The sequence below is a fragment of the Alnus glutinosa genome, chromosome 12, assembly GCF_958979055.1.
Source record: "Alnus glutinosa chromosome 12, dhAlnGlut1.1, whole genome shotgun sequence".
Classification (NCBI taxonomy): domain Eukaryota; kingdom Viridiplantae; phylum Streptophyta; class Magnoliopsida; order Fagales; family Betulaceae; genus Alnus; species Alnus glutinosa.
In genome coordinates, this window is record NC_084897.1 from 26,669,797 (window position 1) to 26,683,735 (window position 13,939).

A 13,939-nucleotide genomic window follows, 5' to 3' on the forward strand; every position below is an offset into this window, starting at 1 on the left:
CATTAGATCGTTATTAATTAATCTCAACCATTAGATCAAATGTGATTTGACCTCACAGTTTATTTATTTGATTGTCCAGTAAATCCGACCATTGGATCTACCTAAGAAGCATCCTATGGTTTAGATTAAACCACTAGATCAATTGATCATGACCATCCAAAATCGAAAGGTCATGATTAGATCGCTCCGAGCTCCGATGCTTCGTGCTAAGTGCCAAGTGCGCCATCAAAGTGCCACTAGCGCCCTACAGCCCACTGCCACGCGCGCGCGCGCGCGTGCGTGCGTGTGCGTCCGGTGCTTCGCACCGTACTATAGTATACACATAAGAGTATACACCTAAGCATTACTTTAAATGCTTAAAGTGTGTTGGGCCTTATAAATGCCAACTTCGGTTTCTCTTTTTCCCATGTGGGACTATCTTCATTTAATGCTTTTAAATACCTTCCTTTTAAATCATTCCCAAGACACAAAATAAATATTTATATACATATTAATTTTGAAAATACTTTAACAGCTATTTTGATGAGGCTACTAGAAATGCTCTTACTTGGCCGCTATTTTTGTAGTTGACACACTAGTTGTTCGTAAGAGCCTTACGTTGCCTAAGTATGTTTGGGTTACTTTGTCAAAGTATATTTGGGTTGTAAATTTTATAAACTTTGAGCAAATTTTTTTTCTTAAGTTGCCTTCTATTAAAGTGTAAAGCTCAATAGACTTTATCAGTTGTGAACTTGTGAAAGTAGAAGATATAATTCTACAGCAGACCGAACACATTGGCTAGACAGGAGATCACTCACATATCTTATGAAGTCTTGAAGTTATCTTTACAGAAGTTTATATTAGAGTAGGAGTATTTTAATTAAATTATAATAGTTATAGTTATCTATATAAGTGAATGTCTTTTAATTATTTGTAGCACTGCCGTGCAATCTTTAATTGAGTCCTTGTTGGAGTTTATTTCAAAGTCTTTTAGTTTAAGTCTTGTAGTTATGTAATCCCCTATTTAATGGCTGATCAATTAATAAAGAGGAAAAAGATAATTAATCTCAAACTTAGTATTTGAAAATGTCTATATTCCCTCAGAACCTAAAAGGTCTAGATTCTCTCAGAATCTAAGGGCTTGTTTGGTTTGCGGAATAGACCCCTGGAATGGAAAGATTATTCAATAGGAATAGTCACTCTTATGTTTGGTATGGATCTATTCCTTTTAATAGTTATTACCATTGGAATACCTATTCCCTTACGAAGAGGAATACATATATCCTCTCGTATATTCCAATGGGAATAGACTAAATTTTTCAAAAAAAAAACACTATTATTTTTTATTTTCTTTCAATTTTTTTTTTTTCAAAAAAAAAAAAATGGGGGAGGGGAAACGAAACTCCACCCCCCTTAACAGTAGCTGGCATTGGGGTGGTCGGTCAACCACATCTGGTTCCGGAGGTGGTGCAACCACCCTCGGGGTGATTTGGGGGTGGCACAGGCCACCCCTAAATGGGCTTCGAGGGTGGCCATGGCCACCCCCTGGCTATTTCGTGGGTGGCCGACCACCCATTATGGTGGTCGACCATCCTATAGTTTTCAAATTTTTTTATTTATTTTATAATTTAAGTTTTTTTTAATATATATATATATATATAATGGGGTTTTTTTTAGTAATTTTGATTGTATTCCAATTAATGTGTATGAGTTGTTACCAAATTAAAGATTAAGAATAACCATTCCATTCTACCACCTTCTATTCCTAGGAATAACTATTCATTTTCCTAATAGAATAGTCAGTCCGCAAACCAAACAATGCCTAAGGTCTAAGTTCCTTCATAACCTAACAATTTATCCCGTTAATTGTTTGAGAAACCATTAACGTAACACTAGTCAACGACCAATGCCCTTGTGCGGCTGTGCCGTGTCTTGGAGAATTAGTCCACCCTCCATGGCATTCTTATCAAAAGATGGAGATAATTATTGTGCGTTTCCAAATTATCTTTTTGTTTCATTTCAACTCTATTTAATTTAGGCTTTGATTGTTTCGAGAGAGTATTTGGCTCATATGGAAGATGTGGAAAACGACCGACAATCTCTAGCGAAGGTTCTGAAGGGAAAATTATTATGAATAAAAACAACCCATATCAGGATGATGGACATATTGTGATGTCCCACATCGCTTGGGGATGGATATGTGCTTGTGTATATATATATATATTCACACTCTACTTGACATAACAAGTTTTAAAGTCATGATGGTCACGGACCTATTTGAACTTCGTAGTTTTGCGTGCTTTTACGAGAGTAGTACCAAGATGAGTGACCTCCTGGGAAGCCTGGTTTAGGAGAGTCAAAAGCGGACAGTATTGTATCATTGTAAATGGTATCAGAGCCATTGCCCAGCTTGAGATGGGAGAGCATGCACAAGCCCATGAAGGTCGCCAGTAGGCACTCGTTGGGACGCCAAGAATTGGGTGATCTCATGAGGGTCGCCAGTAGGGACGCTTGGTCCGAAGAGGAGGTGATTGTGACGTCTCACATCGTCTGGAGATGGGGGTGTGCTTATATGTATATTCACACTCTTTTTGACACAACGCGTTTTAAAATCGTAATGGCCATGAACTTATAAGAACTCGGCAGTTAAACGTGCTTCAGCAAAAGTAATAACAGGATGGGTAACCTCTTAGGAAGTTTGGTTCGGAGGAGCCAAAAGCGGACAATATTGTGTCGTTGAGGGTGGTTGTTACACGTATGGCATTATTTATAGAATATTTAACAAACACCCAATACAAATGTTTAGAATCTCTATGATACAATATTAAATACAAGTGTAAATACAAGTAGTAAATGCCACTTCATATCAACCCACATTCTCTTTTTTATCTTGTACATGCATGTGTCCCTTGGCTTTCCATATTCAACCCACATTCTTTGCATCTCCACATTCTCTTCATCTTGTACATGCACTGTGTCCCTTGGCTTTCCATATTCAGCCCACATTCTTTGCATCTCCATATTCTCTTTATCTTGTACATGCAATGTGTCCCTTGGCTCTCCATATCAGCCCACATTCTCTACATATGATATTGGTGTGGGACCACTATGATTCCTATCTTGGATCTTCTCACTTACAGTCCCCCGCAAGCGAAGGGGGTAGGGAAACACCATGAGCTTGTCACAAAGAAAGGCAAAGCGGGAGTAAGACAACCCCTTGGTAAAGATATAAGCGATTTGATCATGTGTAGAGATATATTTGACCGAAATATCATGATTAATTACCTTTTCTCGAATGAAATGATAATCAACTTCAATATGCTTAGTCCGAGCATGATAGACAGGATTGGAAGCAAGAGCTATAGCACCAAGGTTATCACACCAAATTGTAGGATCCATGGATAGAGGAACATGGAGTTCTTGGAAGAGCATATGGAGCCAATATATTTCAGCGGTAGCCAGGACAAAGCACGGTACTCTTCTTCAGTGGAAGATCGAGATACAACTGATTGCTTCTTCGCATACCAAGAAATTAGACATGAACCAAAATAAATTCCATACCCAATCGTGGATCATCGATCATCGAGGTTACCAGCCCATTCAAAAACACAAAAAGCTTCTAAGTGATGCTGACCTTTGGAAAATAGAAGCCCATGATTGGGGGTGCCCTTTATATAGCGAAGTATGCGCTTAGTAGCTGCCCAATGAAGTGTGGTTGGAGCATGTAAGTGTTGACACAGTTGATTGACAAAGTGGGCTATGGCAGGCTTAGTAAGAGTGCAATATTGTAAAGCACCCATGACTTGACAATAGAGGCTGGGATCAGGTTAGGGATCACCATCAAAGGATGAAAGTCGGGAGCCTGACACAAACGAAATAGAGTAAGGTTTAGCTCCAAGCATACCCGTCTTTGTAAGAAAATTTGTGATATACTTTGTCTGCCATAGATGAAGTGTAGTGGTAGTGCGTAAAGCCTCAATGCCCAAGAAGAAAGTTAAGTCCCCAAGATCCTTCAATGGAAAGTCTCGTTGAAGAGCATGAATAGAGCCGAAATAGATGGTTGATCATTACCTGTGAGTAAGATGTCATCAACATAAACAATTAAGGAAATGAGAGTACCATGGGCATGAAAAACAAAGAGGGATGAGTCAACCAAGGAACCCGAAAAACCACGAGTTTGTAATAAGAGAGACAACCGATTGAACCATGCTCGTGGGGCCTGCTTAAGGCCATACAATGCTTTGTGAAGTTTGTATACAAGCATGGGATGGGTAGGATTCATAAATCCTTTGGGTTGCTCCATATAAACATATTCAGTGAATGTGCCATGCAAAAAGGCATTAGACACATCAAGTTGCTTAACTAGCCAGTCATATTGCACGCCAGCTAGAGCCAAGACAAGCCTAATGGTAGCAGGCTTAATTATTGGACTGAATGTCTCAATGTAGTCAATACCACTCCTCTGATCAAAGCTCTTTGCCACAAGTCGTGCTTTGAATCTGGCAATGGGGTCATCGGGTTTGCGTTTAATTTTGTAAACCCATTTGTTGCGAATGAGGTGTTAATGTGGTGGTTTTCGGGCATAGACTCCGAGTGCCATTTTTTTATGAGAGAGTCGAATTCCTGCGGCACAGCGAGACGCCAATCAGGAGATGAGTTTGCCTGGGTGAAACGTGTGGGCTCAATCTCTAGAAAAACATAACTCATAGCCTAAAAAAGATGTTTAGTAAAGAAGTAAAGGAAGTAGTCAAGGAATTGCTTCGGTTTAGTGATGCCAAGACGTGACCTTGTGGTCATGGGATGTAAGCCTGGAGGTGGATGGGAAAGATGTGCAAGGTGTAGAGCAAGAGGTGGGTCACAGGTGCTTGGGACAACAGGGGAGAGAGGTTGCAAAGACAGAGGCATGGGGAAGGATGGGTCAAGGTGGGGAGGGTCTGTAGTGGTGGCATAAGAAGTTTCTAGTGGGGGCAAAGTCTAATTCGTGGCAGGTGAGCTTGAGGAATTTAAAGGCAAATCAACCATAGGAAGCGAAAGGAGATGAGGTGCCTAAAGCGAAGCAACCACGGTGGAGGACGGAGGAGCTATGCATGTATCCTTTGCTAGGAAAAGACCTTCATCAAAGATAACATGTCTGGACACATAAATTCTTTTAGAGATAGGGTCAAGACATCTGTAACCTCGATGATTAGAGTTGTAGCCAAGAAAAATGCATTGTTTACTACAAAAGCTGAGTTTATGAGTAGAGCATGGTCGAAGCAAAGGATAGCAAGAACATCCAAACACACGTAAAATAGAGTAATCAAGTTCATTTTGAAATAATTTGGAATAAGGAGACACGTGTTTAAGAACTAATGAAGGTAACTGATGAATTAGATAAATAGCAGTTTGAAAAGCATCTATCCAAAAATAGGTGTTTAGGTGAGATTGTGCCAAAAAACAAAGCCCAACTTCCATAATATGCCTATGCTTACGTTCAGAGATGCCATTTTGTTCTCGAGTATGGGGACACGTGACTCTATGAATAATTCCATGTGTTGTTAAAAAAGATATAAATTGCCGTGACATGTATTCACTACCTCCATCACTTTGAAAGTGTTTTATTTTACTAGAAAATAAATTTTCAACCAGATTTTTAAATTGAACAAAGTAAAAACATTTGATTTCTAATGAAGAGGATACATCAAACTAAATTTCGAATAATCATCGATAAAAACTACATAGTACCAACAACCATTGGAAAATTATTATTGATAAAAACAGCCCATAGCAAGATGATGGACATATGGCATTATTTATAGAATATTTTACAAAAACCCAATATAAATGTTTAGAATCTCTATGATACAATATTAAATACAAGTGTAAATACAAGTAGCAAATGCAACTTCATATTAGCCCACATTCTCTTTATCTTGTACATGCATGTGTCCCTGGGCTTTCCATATTCAGCCCATATTCTTTGCATCTCCACATTCTCTTTATCTTGTACATCCAATGTGTCACTTGGCTTTCCATATCAGCCCACATTCACTGCAAAGGTCAATCAAATAACAAAAACACCTTTGAGATGGTTTGACTATCCTTGAAACACTACTGAGTAGTGCAAGCCAATAAATGATTGTTGTACAACTCTTGTATAACCAACAACTTTTTTTTAATAAACTATTGAATATATAAGACCCATATATAGGAAAACACAGGCTAATGATATTTGTAATTTTGTATACATAATGTGTGTACAAATAACACATCTCAAAAACATATCCAATAGTTGGTTTGAAAAAAAAATTGTACAAGAATTATGTTAAGAGTTGTATAACAATCACTCATTGGAGCAAGCCACCCCAAAATTGCTTAGAGGTGGCTTGACCACTAAGATGATTCGAGAGCGGCCAAAACGGCCTCTTGTCAAACCTAACCATATGTGCCTCTACATCTAGGAATAATTTGATAGACCTCGTATAATTATTTCACTTGAAATGGAGAGAGTGATGATATTTAGTAGAATATTATACAAATGCCATACCACTAGGATGACATGACATATATGGTCGTGAAAATCAGCATTTTTTCTTTTCTTTTCAAGTGCAGATCTAGAGGTTGAGTTTCACTACCATATCATCAAATTGTATAGCAAGTGCAGTCTACTAAATAACATTACTCAAAGAGAAATCATTTTATTATAAATTTTGTTTTGTTGTATCTAACGGTGTACATTGTGTCACATCATTTAAAAAATTTAATTGAAATGACAACATGTAGCAAAATATATATACGTCGTTATATTATATCTATAAAATTTAATCTCGACCATGATTAAGCAGAATAAAAATAATTGAAAAACCAGTTAAAATACCCTAGCTAGGACATTTTTCACTCTATTCATGATTACATTGGACTATTACAACGCACTCATCCCATTGAGCAGAAATGGTGAGGGACAACAACAAAATTTGTAATGAATCCAAAGAGATACGTAGACAAAAAAAAAAAAAAAAAAAAAAAATTAAACAAAAATGAATCGAACAAATCAAACCAGATTACTTCAAATGTCAGCACTCAGCAGCATGGTGCCCGGTGTGAAATGGAGAACGATGATGAGTAGGTTGTTGGCCATGGCGATGGCGATGAGCTGTAGTAGCAGATTTTATTTTGGATTCTTTTGGTTTTTGCTTATTCATTGCTTCAATCCCTTCCAATACCTCCACAACTTCTTTCATGGAAGGTCGGCTTTTAGGATCAAACGCTAGGCATTTTAGAGTCAGTTTCGCTGCCTCCATCGCAGCCTTGGATGAATACTGGCCCTCCATCCGCGTGTCCATGATGGTTTTCAGCTTTGCCTTGCTAGAAAGACATGGCTTACGCCACTCCACCAGAGTTTGCTGTCCGTTAGGCCTTTTTGTATCAAGTGCCCGAAGGCCTGTTAGCAGTTCAAGCAGCACTACGCCAAAGCCATACACATCACTCTTCACGTACAAATGACCTGTTGAAGAACAGTACAGAGGCAGGCATATTAGCTTATCTCCTTGGCTGCAAAATATAAGACTGTTTTTACCGTTCTGGCCTGATTCAGCTTAAATCGCCATATAATAAAGCATATATTTGAAATTTTGATTTCTCTTATATGTTTGTTTTATCAATCCACTTGGTACAATTATACAACCTACATATTTCTCTTGCACTTCAATGCCAAGGATGTCTATAAACTCAACTGTAAAACTAGACCAACTTCATTTGTGTGACTAAATAACGGGACTTTCAAAAATGGATTCGGCTTGGGTCCAATTTCAGTTGGACTGAAACTGTACGCGTTAGAATTGAGACATGTTGTCATGTTATGAATTTCAGTAACCCAAGCCAAACCCTTCAATATGATATCTCTCTTTCCATAAAGTATTAAATTTCTAGACTTTGTTGAGAGATGTCATTACCTGTTGCAATATATTCCGGGGCAGCGTAACCATATGTGCCCATAACCCTGGTTGTCACATGTGTGTCACCACCAGAAGGCCCCAATTTTGCCAACCCAAAATCTGAGATTTTTGCATTGTACATCTGTGGAAGCATAAAAGGAAAAGTGGAAAATAAATAACAGAGAATATTAGCACTATGTATGCAATATTCTTGAAATATCTATGTAATATGGGTATTGGGTGATGAGAGTATGTTACTATATGGTAGAAAACACCAAGTTTTGCTACAAACAAGATTCAATGTATATTTTTGTGTGTGAGAGAGATTAACCAAAAATTTAAGTAATACTAGTACTGTATTTGATTATTCAGGTTTACATATCTTCTCTAGTGTCTCATCATCAATCAAACAGAGAAAAATGATGCATTTGGTAGCCAAAGATGATTAGCCAACTTTTGCTCCATTGCAAGATAGCCAGTGCCTTATGGTAGTCTATTTTTGGTCTTTTCGGCTTAAGTGGGTCATGTCTCATTGGGTCAAAGATCTCATCGCTTGTTGGAGAAAGAAGATCAGTAATTCTCAAAGTGATGGTTTGTGGAAGATGATCTTGATCTGTTTGATGTGGTGCATTTGGAGAAAAAGAAATGAGCGGAGCGAAAGGCCTTATTTTTCCATTCCCTTTTTTAGTGGATAGCTGCTTAAGATTTTTTTGCACATTTCTAGTTTTCATGACTTTTCTTTTCTTATTTAGACGTTTCTCTTGTATAGTTCGTGTGTACTTGGGTGCACCCTTTGGTTTTTAATGAAATCTTTTTACTTATAAAAGTAAAAGGAAACAAGAAGGAATTTGGAATAATGAGATGCCACCGATCATTTCAACAAAGCAGCTAGCTTTCCTATCTGGTTTTGAGTTCCTATATTATCAGCAACAAATTAGAGCATTAAACTAAAACTGGAAGTAGAAAAGAAGATATGTATCAAAGAGAGAGAGAGAGAGAGAGAGACAAACCCCATCAAGCAGTATATTTGAGGCCTTAAAATCTCTGTATATGACTTTCTTTTCTGAAGTGTGCAAGAAAGCCAGGCCACGAGCTGCTCCAATAGCTATTTTCAGTCGTATGTCCCAAGAAAGCGGTTCAATGTTTGGATTCCCTGCTCAACCAAAAAAGGTCATTTAGTTAACACATGCAATAATCCAAGAACAAGCAGTTCTATTTTCTCCTCTAATTCTTACTTCGAAAAAGATGATTCTCCAAGCTTCCCCTCTGCAGGTACTCGTACACAAGGAGCAGCTCTTTATCCTCCCAACAGTATCCCAAAAGCCTCACCAAGTTGGGATGAGATAGCCTTCCTAAAAAATTTACTTCTGACTGCACAATCAAATGGAAAGGGAAGAACATATAACCATCTAAATAATGATGTTCGGAAGGTCTAAAAATACAGAAAACTGGTTAAACACATAGGCAGATGCCCTTAATACTGTACCAATACTAGGATAGCAAACAGAAATCAATGTCATTTGCTAAGAAATTACTCTTTTATCTCACTATTTTTTCACTTTTCTAACGTGACAGTGAGAATCAATCTTTGAATTAGCCCTTGTTAAAAAATAATTCAAAGGCTGATTAGTATTGCCACGTCAGTAGAGTGAGAGATAGTGGTAAGTTTAAAATGTAATTTTTAACATTACTGGTTACAACAATGCCCATCAGTACAGACCATGTTAGCATGTTAAAGCATTAGATTTCATGTTGAACCAACAACAACATGACAATTTAGAAGTAGAGAGAACCTGAAATCCCAAATGGTATTTAGTGCAGTGGTTAGCTCACAAAAAGGTATCTGGTTGGTCAAAACGGTTACAATGAATTACAAACTTCTGAGCTTTAGGACGGTCTAGTCAAACATTACAGGAAGCAATATTGGACCAAGTTTTTAGGTCACTCCCTATGATTTGTCTCAAATTATTGCATTGCTTGATGTCAGAGATGGATCAGGGACCCTTGGGGCCATGGCCCCCATCTGATTTCGTCTTAAATTATGTACAAATTTTAAAATTAGGAACCTTTTGAATACCGTATGTGCTTTGTGTGCCTAGGATAAGAAGATTGTTTGTGCTTAAGGATTAGTAGAACTACTCTTTTGTTCTTTTTTTGGTTGTGATTAATTGGGCTTCAAACTAGGTGTGACAATTCATGTTCTCATCGAGGCATGGATATATGATTATATAGGTAAATCTTAACCTGATCTATTTAATTAAACAAGTGGGATTTCTCAACACTAACCTGCTAATTTAGTATTTGACTTACTAACGGTGCTTAAAAACTTGTCAAGTTCAGACAACCTTAAAAAAACTCAAATGCTTTTCGTATGATGTGCATCTCAAAATGAAGCGTGTCAAAAAGGGAACCAAAAAAGCTATGGCCCGGTTGGTGGATATTAAACGATTCAATTTTTCAAATTAACCAAGATTAGAAAAACTCGATATTGGTCTGGCTTTACGACCTAAATGGCACGTGCTACCGCCAACCGCGATCAATGGGTTATGCAATGATCTAGAAGTGTGACCATCGTGGAGGACTTAAAAGCCACATCTCTTTCTGTTCATTGGTGGATTAGGAATTAAATATCAACGGCAAAAGAGCATGTGATCATTCAAGTGGCACGCAATTCGCATACGCTGGATTCCACCATTAACAACGTACACTATATATATATATTATTTTTTTATAATATTTGTCCAGAAAAATTAAAGATATTTTTGGCAGCAGAATTAATAAAGAAAATAACAGCAGATTAAAGGGTTGAAATTGATACCTGCCACTCTTGGAAACCTTGCACACTTTCTGGGTTCAATTTCTTGATGGCAACTACCATTCCAGTGCCGACCTTAGAAGGTGTAAGCGTCTTCTCATCCATCCAACCCTTGAAAACTTTCCCAAACCCTCCCTCACCCAACAAACTATCCGTCTTGAAATTCCTAGTGGCAGTCTTCAAATCCGCAAAGCTGAATTCTTTCAAGTTGGGTGTCTCCAAGATTTCCCCATCAGGGTATACCTCGTCCACGCTTACACCAGCTCCCTCTGAAAATTGACTCTTCCCGGTGCTGCTGCTGCTTGTTGCCGATGCCGACGATCCTATGTTCTTGCTGTCGTTACTTGGTGCCACTAAGAAATGGAAAACAGTACATGATCGATCAAATGGAAAAACTCCAATTTGGAATTAAGAATATGTGATGAAAATACTTAATTTCGATTGTGCTTAATTGTACCTGGAGTGGTTGTTGACTCGGGGGCAGGATGAGGTTCACGAGAGAGAGCTCCAAAGCAAACACCCATATCAGCAGATGATTATTTGGGCGTTCTTTGGCCAACAAGATGAGCAAAAAGTCATGAATCTTCTTAATAGTTGTCCAAGCTAGCTGGAGAAAAACCTCGAAGTCGGAGACAATGGAAGAAAGTGGACTTCAACTCTCCTATATGTGGAGGAGAGCATTTTCTTTGTTGGACTTTTTTTGCTTCGCAGTTACCATGAATCCACTAAGATGTTTCATGGTTGCCCCCATTTTATAGCCAATCATTGTTTCCAATTTTAACCTCTTTACTTGGGCGCTATTTTTTGTAGTTGACATACTAGTCAACGATTCAATGCCCTTGTGCGGCTGTGCCGTGTCGTGCAGAATTAGTCCACCCTGCCTCCATGGCGTTCCCGTCAAAAGATGGAGGGAACTTATTGTGCGTCACCAAATTATATTTCTGTTTCGTTTCAACACTAAATAATTTAGGCTATGATTGTTTCGACAGACCATTTGGCTCATATGGAAGAGGCGGAAAACGGCTGACAATCTCTGGCGAAGGTTGGGCAGCTTCCGACAACGGTCCAACGAACTCCCTCGTAGGTTCGGCAATTTTTTGCGGTAGTCCAACAAACTTTGGTGGTGGTTCAGTAATTTGAGGAAAAAAATCTCAAATTCGAAAAATAGTTTATGGTTTAAAAAAGAAAAATAATTTTACGAACAATTAAAAAAGATTTTTTATCAATCAAATACCAAAAACACATTTGGAATGCATGGTTTGACTATTCTTGAAGAGAAATGATACTTTCACAACCCCTCTCACTCAACTCTCACACAACTCTCTCATATTGTGTGGGTCCCATACATGTAGATCCCAAATACTATGAAGGGTGCAAGCCGCTAAATGATTATTCTACAACTTTTTTTAAATATGTTATTAAATATGTATGACTCACATGTAGAAAAACATAAGCTAATGATGTTTGTACACATAATATGTCTACAAATAACATATATTGAAAACATATTCAATAATTGATTTGAAAAAAAATTGTACAAGAGTTATGTCAAGAGTTGTATAACAATCACTTTTCTAGAGCAAACCGCCCCAAAATTGCTTAGAGATGACTCAACCACTCTCAAGTAATTTGAGGGTGGCCAAAACTGCCCCTTGTAGAATTGTCAAGCATCTTCATATCAAATGCTCATTTTTTTTTTTTTGTCAAGTTTAGTACTCTCTGACTAACAAAAGGGTCCCTATGCATTTAAATTATAGTTAGAATCGGTCAAAGTACCATAAATGATAACTTAGGACTAAATGCAAACGAGGTGTATCATGCAGAGTAACTTTATTTTTCCATATATATTCTTTGAGAATAATGATTCAATGCCACCTAAATATACAACTTTTCACCACCTTGCCTATGTGGCAAGGTGGTCCCCCACTACTTTTTGAGTTTTTTTATTTTTTTAAAATAAATTAAAGTGGGGGACCACCTTGCCACATAGACAAGGTGGTGAAAAGTTGTATATTTAGGTGGTAGTGAATCACTACTCTTCTTTTGATGGCAGGATTAATTATCATCAACGAGGAGGGAAAGTTTATTATAATTTAGACGTTATGCATGATTTCATAAAGGAAATAATATCCCAACAAAAAAAATAAAAAATAAAAAATGTTACTCTCTTCATCTAGGAACCTTACTATATTTGGAAGTGGAAACGTGATAAACAACTGAAAACGACTTGAGTGTCCGATCACGTGCATCAAAACCTTCTTACACGGTTTCAAGGACTTTTGAACCTCGGCGTTTTGGAATAACGGTGAACAAAAAGTTCATTCTCGTACGTCACATCCATCATTTTGCCTTAATACGTAGCTTCTCAGTTCTCGCCATCGATAAAGCTTTCATTTTATGGCTTTTGGGTGATTTTTTTTTTTTTTTTTTTTTTTGTATCAATTTATTGTTTAAAAATGATGGAAAAGGAGATTGGGATGGTCCAGATTGAGATGGCAACTATCGACAATCTTGTATTCTAAGCTTAAGAAAATGTTTGTACTATAATTTTTACAAACTCACGTGGCTTATTACCGGTCTGTATTTTATATAAACTTAATAAGTGTGGTGTGAATTGTCACGTAAGAATTTATATTTTAATGATTAATATAATAAATGCTACGTGGTCACTTTTTTGCGACATCCATTTGTAAAAAATACTTATAATAAAACTTATTCTAGTACCCCTAACAACGTTGACAACGTGTCAAAAAAAAAAAAAAAAAAAGTTGCCAAGTTTAAGAGACGCTCAAATGAATGCCAATTATACGGCTCATTTGTTTAAGTTTTTTTGTTGTCCTTTTTTTTTTTTTTCTCAAAACAAATAAATTAAATAAACAGTTCAAATTTAAAACACTCATAAAAATACAAAAACAAATTTTACTTTTACGTTACATCAAAATATTTATAAAAAAAAAAAAAAAAAAAAAAAAACCCTCAGTAGATGATGATGGGACCAAATATTAGTTTATAGAAATTCGTCTGTCGTGTATGAAGAATAGAATCCCACCAACCCCCGTTAAATTTCAGCTTTCCCACGGATGGGAAAAGACGGCGACCGGACTTGAGGAAAGCCTTACAGTACGCCGTTTTGTCCTTTTGTGTGTTTGGCTCCTTGGTTTTCCGGCTTTTCCCGGCGGCTGGACTTGAGGAAAGCCTTTCGGTACGCCGTTTTGTCCTTTTGTGTGCTTGG

General features: G+C 37.5%; 1 protein-coding gene across 1 annotated transcript; it reads right to left on the reverse strand.

Annotated features, from left to right (window-relative positions):
* Window positions 1-6,795: 6,795 nt before the first annotated feature.
* LOC133851474 (probable serine/threonine-protein kinase PIX13) lies at window positions 6,796-11,439 on the reverse strand. Its single transcript, XM_062287909.1, has 6 exons — window positions 11,165-11,439; window positions 10,711-11,060; window positions 9,128-9,263; window positions 8,903-9,045; window positions 7,911-8,034; window positions 6,796-7,462 (listed from the first exon to the last, which is right to left on the reverse strand). Exons 1-6 carry the CDS (start codon window positions 11,229-11,231, stop codon window positions 7,032-7,034), a joined length of 1,251 nt encoding a protein of 416 aa, XP_062143893.1. The 5' UTR covers window positions 11,232-11,439; the 3' UTR covers window positions 6,796-7,031.
* Between the last annotated feature and the right edge of the window lie 2,500 nt (window positions 11,440-13,939).